At 43.1% G+C, this 10,903-nt stretch overlaps 1 protein-coding gene across 1 annotated transcript; it reads right to left on the bottom strand.

Annotated features, from left to right (window-relative positions):
- Nucleotides 1-4,475: 4,475 nt before the first annotated feature.
- On the bottom strand, nucleotides 4,476-9,132 carry LOC139351289 (cytosolic beta-glucosidase). The gene is made up of 5 exons (XM_070993107.1): nucleotides 8,913-9,132; nucleotides 8,157-8,381; nucleotides 7,228-8,030; nucleotides 6,576-6,699; nucleotides 4,476-5,776 (listed from the first exon to the last, which is right to left on the bottom strand). The coding sequence occupies exons 1-5, from the start codon at nucleotides 8,965-8,967 to the stop codon at nucleotides 5,553-5,555; spliced, it is 1,431 nt and encodes a 476-aa protein (XP_070849208.1). The 5' UTR covers nucleotides 8,968-9,132; the 3' UTR covers nucleotides 4,476-5,552.
- Nucleotides 9,133-10,903: the final 1,771 nt, after the last annotated feature.

Raw genomic sequence — 10,903 nt, 5'->3', positions numbered from 1 at the left:
TAATGAAAACCAAGTACGGATCTCGTGTGTCACATTCTCTTCTCTGATGCACATTGAACTGTCAAAGATGGCCACAGACAGCTGTCTCCAAAGCCAGCTGTTGGAGACAGCTAATCAGAGGCTCAACCAGGGCCTGGGGGGGTGCATCTTCGTCATCTGCCATCCAGGAAGCTGAAGCAGAGGACAGCAAGGAAGAACACTGGTACTCACATGAGCACCTGACTAAAAAGGTATGTGCACCACCGCACATTGAGCAGCTACGTGGGGGATGACTGGCTGATTATCTCACATTAGGATGACCTAGTTCAGCTCAGAATCAGCATCCTGCTGTTGTGGGCATGCCAGGGAGTGATGAAGAAAAAATGCACCAGAGACAGATCTTGACAATATCAAGGTAATTACTGCACAAATTGCCCATTAAATGATAAAAATGAATGCTGCAATTTTCAAACCAAATCATTGTTGTCCCAAGAGTTGGAGACAAACCACTTCATTTGGAAATAAAATCAAAACTGAGCATACTGAATATCTACCAACAAAACTGTCGGCACTATTCTAAGTACAGTGGGTCAAAGTTGAAGCAGGAAGTCATTCTTTATGCTGTGACTTCAAAAAGTACTTTATATAGCACTTTTATATGCAGTATAAATGATGCTGTCAATTGTTTTTGGAAATATAACTCATGACATACAGTCTCTACAAGTGTATTATTTCCCATGATCTAGTGTTCATGGGGAAAACCGTAATATCGAATCGCTGTCTTTGTAGAATCATGATACACATCGACACCCGAGTATCATGATAGTATTGAATCAGGAGATACCAATATCGTCCCAGCAGTCCGAACAATTAACTGCTCACCTCCGTTTGGCAAAGCGGGTTCGCTTGTGTTTCTTGACCTGTCTGATTTCTTGTTAACAATGCATTTCCAGAGCTCAGCAATTATCTTGCTGTCCGTTATTATTACCCCCGCGGACGATGATCAAAACTATGAAAATGAGAACCAGGCTGTACGAAACCGGAATTGCCCATTACACTTTTGATTGAAGTCGGACGTGAGAGGCCAAGGTAAATGTGGATTGAAGCTTAAACTGTACGTTGCCCTCTGTATTCCCTTCATTATTTTCAGCCAGATAAGACCCACAGGTAACCATTTTCTGTCTCTCAACTTTCAAAGGAGATTGAGAGCAGATGAATTTTTCACTCTTTCTTTGTTGATGACATTGTGTTTGCATATTGGGAGCATGAGGTTACATCCACGTCATTAGTCTCTCTGCTTGGATCCGGGCCTGATAACTACACCGCCATCACAGTCACATTCACTCCGGTTCTAAAGGTTCCACAAATTGTCTCTTTCTCCCTCACGTTCGCTCGCACTCCTTCCACTGTTCCCCTGAGACACGGCGCTCGGCTCATTGGCCACCACACACACGCACACGGAGGGGGGTTCTCTCTTGCCACCACCGCTGGGCTTACCCACCACACACACACAGACCCCGAATACCAATCTCTGCATGCCGCCCCCCATCACCACCCCCAACTGAGCGCATAGGGTTAGCTGAATATTCTAGGAGCTTTCAATTTTTCAGGCAGGTCTGTGAACCCCCTCCCATCACGCGGCGCCATCACACTCAAGGGAGTTAGAATTTCAACAGTCGTTAGCAGGGTCATCTCCAGTCCCTCAGGGAGGGACTTAAAAGAAAAAGATTTGAATTGCCTTTCTCTCTTTTTATTCCCTTTTCGCCTCCCCACTTTAGCTCTCTGTATGGGTCTGTCATAATTCCACTTCCTGTCTTCAAGGCCTAGCAATATTCATCCCCCTCAATCTTGTCTCCGCCGCCAAATTCATCAATCACAGACGAGGTCTTTCAAAGCACTTTTTATAGCTCCGATGCCACGCTTCTTACGCCACTGTCAAAAGTGGTGACAGAGCTCCAAACCGCTGGTTATGCCACGGTAAGGCGTTTATCCACTTGTATAATGTACTGTAGTGCTCATACAGGATCAAATGGGATGTGGGGAAAATGGCTTCCAGCTGAAAGAGAAAGAGAAGGAGGGGGTTGTGAGGAAGACGGAGGGGGTGGGGAGATGAGAAAACATTTCTTCTTCTAACTCTTTTGCACTAATATGAATTCCCAGTGAAATATCTGGCGAAGTAGGTCAATGGGATTTAGAAAGTTTGTGCTGTTTTTTTTTTTCCCCTCCTCCCTCTCTCCTCATACTCTCTTGTCAATGGAAAATGAGCAATGCGATTAGGAGAGGGGAAGATGATGAGCTACGGAGAGTGACTGGAAAAGCGCAGGAGAAAGAAAGAAAAGCGACGGGCTGAGCGGCGGTTTGGGCCTCTCGCGGGGTCCCTCACCAGCTGACTGAGAGACCCAGACAAAGAGGGGGAGAGGGAGGGGAGCAGAGATTTGTATCTGTGCTCCAGAGGAAGGGAGTGGCTGATGTCTCCTCATCTTGATATTGAAGCAACAATCTAATTACACAATTTCTCCAGGGAATATGCATATGAGGATAATCAGTAAATAGAAAAAGGTAATTATATGCCAGAAGTCATACCCTTTGCACCTGTAAGCACTGCGCTGATGCACAAGATTGTGCTTTTCCTATAATTCACAATAAAGATAGTTTATCAGCAGCTAAATGATTTCCTTAATTCATAATAAGTAAATGAATTTCCCAGTTATTGAATATTTCATAGTGCCTGTCAAAATATAATGAGTAAAGTTTGGTCAAATACAAATGGGCCTCTCTTGGTAATTTGCCAGAATGTTCCTCGGGGTAAATCTCCGCCAGTGAATATGATTGAATGTTACAATTAAACGTACTAATTCATTGTCAAAAGCAACTTATCTATACACATGATATATTTGGCACTTAATTGGAAAGCACATTTAGAAATGGTTTCTTTGGTGACTTTCTACATCACGGCCTAATCAGAATAAATTCTGCCCGCTGTAATGAATTGAAGTTGAATATTCGTCATTGGGCTATTAAAGAGACTTGAGGAGTGAATTATTTAAATGCTAATTAATGTTTTAAGCTTTCCAACCTGCAATAGGCACATATTATTCCTCAAATGGCTAATTCCAGCATTCACTAAGTGGAGAGTAACTTCTCGCTCATATTTCATTCAATCAAGTCAGCAGCAGCGGTGGCTCTTTCACCCATGCAGCTACCTCGAACTGGTGATGGAGGAAGATGGAATCCATCAATACTGGGAGACAGTTGGTGGAATTGCTTATCAACTCTTATCTGGGAATTCAGTTGTCCAATGGGATAGGAAAAATCTCCGCTTTAGTCCTGAGAATTCTCAGTTTCTTAACTTTTTATCAAAACATTGCTTGATTTCCCCCCACCACCACCAGTCTCCACCTGACAAGTTGCATATTTGTTGACTAAATCTTTATTGTTTGCAGCAAGTCGCCATCATCCCGCAGAGACATCCAGATCACCAGCCGCTACTGACAGAGCCACAGATATTAGACGAACTTCATTAGCGTTGAAATAGTGTGAGATGTGGTTCAAGCCTGTGCTCAAAGCAGCCTGCAAAGAAGTTCTAATGCGCGCGTGCAGTGGCATTATTCATGTTTCCACAATAGCTTGTTATTCATCATAAGACAAAGGAGAATCTCACTCGGCTTGACATAGATGGAGGAGGGCCACAAGGGTATTACTCACATCTGTTGAAAACAGTATGCACAGCCAACTGGATGTCACGATACACCATGCTTATTAATGCAAACAAAGTCTCCCAACACAGAATATAAATGACATTTTCCTTCACATCAGAGCATAAATATTAATTGTGTTAAATCTATGATGTATTGTGGTTAGGGAGCTGCTTTAGTTGTTTATTGTTAAACCAACAGGATGCATTTTATTAATCAAAACAGCACATCATGTGACACCATATTGTACAGTACACACTTGGCTGCCGAATTCAAAACTGTAGTTCCCCTTAAGGCCACAAGGTGGCACTGTAGGCTTACAAACAGGTGCCACCAAGCTGCTCATCCTCCCCTCTGGTTCTCTGATTACTGATAAGAGCAAAGATCAAGTAGATTTTAATTAGCATTTGCTTAAACTTGCACCTAAAACATTAGAAATGATCTGCGGTGCTCCACTTTCTTTGAGACACACCTGCACGCACTAATGTCAAAGCCTAATATCCAATATGGCTCTCTCAGCCTTGTGGATTTACAGAGCACTGTTCAGCATGCCATATAAGTAATCCTACCTTAACCACAGTATGCACAAAGAATCAACAGAAGGCTTTTCGCCTTGTTCCCGTTTTCCTTTAAGCAGAGAGTTTGCACAGCTGTCTGTGGAGCACAAATGGCATTACACTCTCTTCCTGTGGCAGGACATCTGTTGCTTTCAGCTGGCATCCCTCCTGAGTCCACTGGAGTGTGCTTTGTGCAGCTTGGTGGCATTATAATAACTGAGCTGACTTTTTTTTTCTTTTTTTTCGAAGGATTCTTTCCAGTGTGATCGGTGAAGAGCTCCAGGAGTTTTGTGTCAAATATAAAAAGGATAACTAAGGTGACTGTATGGTGTGTGGTTTATTGGCTTCAACCTTCTGGCCAACCTGAAACTTTCAGTGTACAATGCAAAGTATTACACTGTATTTCCAGGTTCATCGTGGCATCTGCATATCACAGACTCACTGTTCTGACTCTCACAGGTGCATCACGCTGACAAATACATTCATGCACATCCCTCTGCTGCAGCCCTGTGAAGTGGCTGCAGCAGCTTGGTCTTACAGCTGGCTTGGCCCTCTGAGTGTGGGGCTCTCCGCTCTCCATAAACCTCATCACACAGACTGACTGGGAACCGGACGGGACAGAATACTAATTTGCACTCCACTGAATCGAATTAACACTCTTCATCCTTGTCCTCACTTCCCCTGCTGAAGTCAGGATTTTTTTTTTTTTTAACAGCAACCAAGTAAACCTATTTGTATATTTAAATAATTTGGGGTTTTTACTTCTAATTGCAGATGGACCGAGCTGTCAAATGGCACCCGATTGGCTCTTCTTTCATTTTGAAAAAAGCAGTTTTACAGAGACTATGGCAAAAGACTGGCACAAGAAAGATGAAAAGGGCAGCATCTGTTGAAGAACCAAGTCCGGCTTCCACTGTGCGAAGACATACAAAATACTAGTGCAACAAAAACCGCAGAATTGAGGTGGGCTGGCTGCATTTTCAAAGTGATGGTTTTCTTTCAGTGAGGTCCAAGAGTGGAGGCAACACTCGGCATCTGACACTGGACAAAAGTACTACAGCTGCACAGATCATGAAAGCTGCTCAGGATCTGTTTTTTTTTTTTTACTGTCGGCCACTCACAAACAGGACCCACCAGAGACTTTACATTTGACATGCTCGACTTCAAGAAACAGACATATCGATGGCTGCTACGCTTGTTGAGGCTTCACCTTTGCACAAGGGATTTAGTGCATCCAGTCTCTGACTCTTCAGATGACAGTGAGATCTATGGATTAGGGAAAAAGGATAGGGAACGCAGGGTAACGCACATCAAAGCAATCTCACTGTGACCCTTGAGGGGCTCCGGAGGATTGACCTTGTTTGTATTTCAAGATAATCTTCGCATACTCCCGTCCAGACTGGTACATGGTTCGCCTCAGCTTTGCGTCCGTGAAGTCCACGTGGAACAGTCCAAAACGAACGCTGAAGCCATCAGCCCATTCAAAGTTGTCCAGCAGCGACCACGCAAAATATCCACGGACGTTGACCCCATCTTCTTGAATAGCTGTGCAAGGAATTACAACACAGGAAATGACTTTTGTAGATTTGAAAAGAGTAAATGCGAGTGCCCTTTATTTAGAACAGGAGACAACATCACTATCAAGGTTTCTGAAGCATACCAAGAGCTTGAATTATAAGCAACAAGTAGAAAGCACAGTAGCCTAGTTTAAAGCATTAACTGTGTTTTCTATGACTTTCATCAACATCTCTAATCTCATGTCTTTGATATTGTACTGTATGTGCAACCTCTTCTACTTTATCCCGCCTTGAACTGCGGCTGTGCCATCCCACAGAAACCAGCTGCTGAATGTGGTCGATGACTCTCAGTTTCCCTGGCAATGAACGTACACAGATTGGCCAGATGGTGGTGCCAAAACAAACAACTGGACTTATGGGTAATAATTCTGAAGCCTGACAGTCTGAGAACAAAATAATACTGATAAAAATGTTTTCCTCTGTCTTCATGGTTTAGGAAAAATCTTGTGCACATTGAGATTTTTGTGCAAAACAAAATTGAGGTATTATTCAAAACTCTGGATGCTACAAAACCAAATCTTAGACTGGTGACCAATGTATAGCCATTGCAAAAGGGATGAAAGAATAGCTTTAATTTTACTCAGGAGAATTTATCAGGCACTTATTCATTGGCAGCTGCAGGACTGACGGCAAAATATTGTGCAGAATGTTTCCAAAATGCTCAATTAACATGATATTTACACTCATTTTTCCCATTGGCTTGCACTCTGTTACTGTCAGCTCATGGCTTTTTGCTTATTTTCCAGCGCAGATTTACCAGCCATTACCTTTAGCCACTTCCATGATGGTGTCCTTGTAAAACTCTGAGCGTTGCACATCCTCAATTTGCAGCGGCCCCACCTGAGAGAAGCCATTCTCTGTAATGTAGACTGCCGGGTCGTTGAAGGTGTCCTGGAAAGTCATGGGGCAAACATTATTGTCAAACAAGGCATCTCAGCTGTCAGACACTTCAGGGAGAGAGCGATTGGTCTACACTGTGCCGTTTAGCTGCATTTCAACGGTGCCAAGCTCAAACTTAATGGCCTGTGACAAGTCACAACAGCAGGAAATTGCAATTGCAAACACTTTCAGCAAAGTAACTGTTTCATTCAATGTGACAGCACTAATGAAGCATCAATGTGTTTCTGGAGGTGTTAAAAGGAGATTACTGCACACAAAATCAATAGCAAGACACTAAACAAATGTCACAGTGTTCTCCTCGTTTGGTTGAAGGCGATTTGTCTTTGTGTTGGTCAATTCAGTTTGATGCCAAGAGGAAAAAGAAAAATGACTTCACATTTCCACTGATTGAACTCACAGTCAAAATAAAGGATACGTTTGAGTCTTGTTTGGGGTACTGATGAGGACAGGCAGCTGAGTTTCACCAAAACATGACACAGAAAATGACCCCAACGGATGAGCCGGCAGTTCTAGTTTTACCTTAATGTGCTTGAGAAGTTTCCTTAAGCCGTGAGGCACCACAGCGAGCCAGGACACCCCACAAACAGGCCAGGACGGATCCACGACTTCTCCTGCGTCTCGGTCACTCTTCATACTCAGCGTCTCTCCGCAACCTCCTCCTGGCGCCACTTGACGAGACGTATAGTAGTTCAGCGCAAAGAAGTCAGCGGTGCCCAGAATGGCAGGCTCGTCCTTTGAGAAACTGGGCAGTCTTGCGCCGCCATCGTATCCCAGCTTCTTACTTTGAGCGTCGATGGCTGATCTCATTATTTCTGGATAATCTCCAGTTACGAACACAGGCCAAGCAAACCACCCGAGTGTAAATGCGAGGTCTCGTTCAGTGGCTGCGATGTCCTCGGCGCAACCTGCTCGTAACGGCTCAAGCCAGTCGCTGTTGATGGCGAGAGACACTGCACCCTTCTGCTTCGTCCTGTAGAAGGTGTTGTAGCTGTGCCAGGCCATGGCGTGGGCTCGCAGCATGTTGTGACCCACCAGGTAAGCAGCAGTGCCAGGTTCTTTTAACCCCGGGGCATGGATGCCATCTTCATGGCCCAGTTTGGCGCACACGTAGGGCTCGTTGACGGTGATCCAAAGTTTGACGCGGTCACCAAATGTCTGGAAGCAAAACTTGGCATAGCTATCAAACGTGTTCGCTGTACCCGGTGATTTCCAGCCACCTTGATCTTGGAGAGCTTGAGGTAGGTCAAAGTGGTAAAGTGTGACCATGGGTGACACATTGCAGGCCAGCAAATCATCAATCACCTTGTTGTAGTACTGCACACCTGTAGGACAGGTATACAGTGCTATCATTAATGGGCTGTAAGGTAAAACAGCACTGCAGCCATCAAATGAGCTCATGTCATTGTGTTGTTTTGGATTCAAACTCGGCATGGGTCTCACGAGGATACCTTTTTGATTGACATGTCGTGTGGTCCCATCAGGCAGGAGGCGGGCCCAGGAGAGGGACAGGCGGTAGTGCGTCAGTCCAAGCTGCTGGATACACTCCAGGTCCTTCTCCCACAGCTCGTAGCTGTTGCAGGCCACATCTCCATTCTGCTCCCCAAACACTCTGCCTTTCTCGTGACAAAATGTGTCCCAGATACTCGGTCCCTTGCCGTCTGCCTGCCAGCCACCTCAATGAGCACAGAAACAGGTTGTTTCATTTCATGAAAGTAGGTAAGATGTTGACATAGAAAAAATAAATCACAGTAATGTTTCTATTGGGACTTTAAGTCTGCTGACAGATTTCACTGAATTTACTGTTGCTGTATCTTTGGCTTATCACCTGCAGGATTTATGGTTTTAATGATGGTGTAATTATGTCATCTATTGTGAGCAATTGTCTGTTGAGTTTTTGCCAGTTTTAGATTAGAGTGACCTGTGGGCAAGCTCAGGTTGGTCCATAGACTGTATACAGTATATGAATTGGTCAGATATTCCAGTGGTAAATACCTATATGGGTTATAATTAAACATTCATTTGGTAACAAATCATTAATTAAGTTTATTCAACAGGGACAGAAGGTTCCAGGCTCAACGACAGCAGTGACTGAACTCAAGTCTGTGTTGTAGGGCTGTTTATTTAGATTAGACTGCATGGCTGTTGGTGGTATTGTGTCCACTTCACCCATCATACTCAGAAATCTGATAGTTGTATTTACATACCTTCTATTTGATACGCAGCAGTTGCGGCTCCCCACGCAAAGTCACATGGGAACATGTTTTTTTCTTCTTCCCGTAATGTGTTACTTATTGAGTAGTTAGAACTCCTTTTGCGTTACTTACGTCAAAATAACCACAGAAGTGGCAGAGTGCGCTGCTACCTGCACACAGCTAGCCACACACACCTCGTCGGCACAACCGCGCTGGAAGCTGGAGCTCGAGCGACGGCCCACATTTCCCATCATGCCGTGCTGGACTGAGTAGTTTAAGATTGGCGTTATATACTCCAAAATGCAAGCATTACTTTACAACATTAGTGTTTGTAACATTATTGTCCGGTTATATTGCACCATATGAATACTATGGCTAAATAATAGTCAGACAAAAATACTTTTAATCTTTTTTTTAGTTTTTAGTCCTTTGATTTAGCCTTAAAAGTTGTTTTCGCGATTCGCAGATTCAGAGTTACCGAGGAGCACTTGAAAGCTGCATACGAGCCTCGAGTCCTGCGTGAAACGTCGTTACGTTCACGACGCATAATTTGAACCGTGTGCCGAGGTAATTTTTACTTAGTAAGTTTTTTAGTGTAATTTTTCTGCGGACTTCTTAATATGACAAGTAAATAACGGGAAGTGCTTATCGTAAATCATTTGTAGAAATGCTGAAGTTCAAAATAGCATCTGAATCATGTTTTGGTTTGAATTTGTCGTTAAAAGTGGAACAGCATACCATTTTCTTGCTAACATAAATTATATCAAATGAGCCAACATATATAGCAACCAAACGAAACAACTAATCTGTAATTATGATCGTACAACATTTTATGAAATTAATGAAGCAGGAAAAACGTGACCATCGGTGTCTCTAGACTTTTTCAGACTGTGGAATGACTTTTAAACTGCTTGATAGGCTGTGATGAGCAGACTGATGAGTAAGATGGGAATCATTCATCAGCATCAAGTTTGTATCATTCATTCCATTGCTTTACAACATGTGACATCCTGTATGCAAACAAAAAAAGGTTAAAGGGTACTTGTCAGAGTATGCCAAGCCTCACAGGGCCTGAAAACAAATACACTAGTGGAGGTGAAAGGATTATAGCCTAAAGCCATATGTTCCCTGGCCTGTGACCACTTCAGTGCTATCCTCTGGTCTAGTTTTCTGTGACTCACTTGACTTGATCATAACAAAGAAAATGGACTGTTTGCCAAAGGGCAAAAAAAAAAAAAAAGCTGAACATCCTCCTCACATATCTACAGGATACAGTTGGCTTTTTGCTCCTCATGTGACAATCTTTCGTGGCTATTATGAGCACAGCAAACTTTGCTATTATTACAATTTATTATTATTGCAATTCTTTACTTCTGTGAAAGTAGCACAAACAAAAGCATAAAAATAGTGTCAAAGTATCAAAAGAAAAAGCAGGCTACGACTAATGGAAAAAAAAAAACAACATAAACAACAACAATACAAACTTCATTGTTATACAGAATATTTCAGGATTATTATTTCATTTATGCAGTAGCTGTCCAAAGAGAAGCTATCTTTTAACGACTTCATATATTGTTATATATTATTTTGTGTCTTATTCCGGAAAGTTATTAACGACTGTGTAATACATATATTGGAGTCAAACGGAGAATATTTGCACCCCAAAGTGAAGTAGACATCAAAAGTTTTATAAGCTGGAAATATTCAAGTGAAGTACCTGTGACTTAAACACGTATTTGTACTGTACTAGGGTACAGCTACTTTACTACAACGACTCTTGGATAAAGGTAAGGCCATTGCAATGATGTCCTTCAAACTTAATAGTTGACACAAATGCCTTCGCTCAGGTTTTGTTCTGAAATTCTGACCGGAAGTGGTTGGAATCCCGTCGGACTTGACAACAGTGGATCCCGGGGCAGGACCACGGGAAGAGGACTTCTCAATGGACAGAACTGGCTTTGAATGTTGTCTAAAGACACGGTGGAGCTGACAACAGCTACTTT

The sequence above is a fragment of the Chaetodon trifascialis genome, chromosome 23 (assembly GCF_039877785.1).
Source record: "Chaetodon trifascialis isolate fChaTrf1 chromosome 23, fChaTrf1.hap1, whole genome shotgun sequence".
NCBI lineage: Eukaryota > Metazoa > Chordata > Actinopteri > Chaetodontiformes > Chaetodontidae > Chaetodon > Chaetodon trifascialis.
This window is presented reverse-complemented; position numbering and strand designations above follow the sequence as displayed.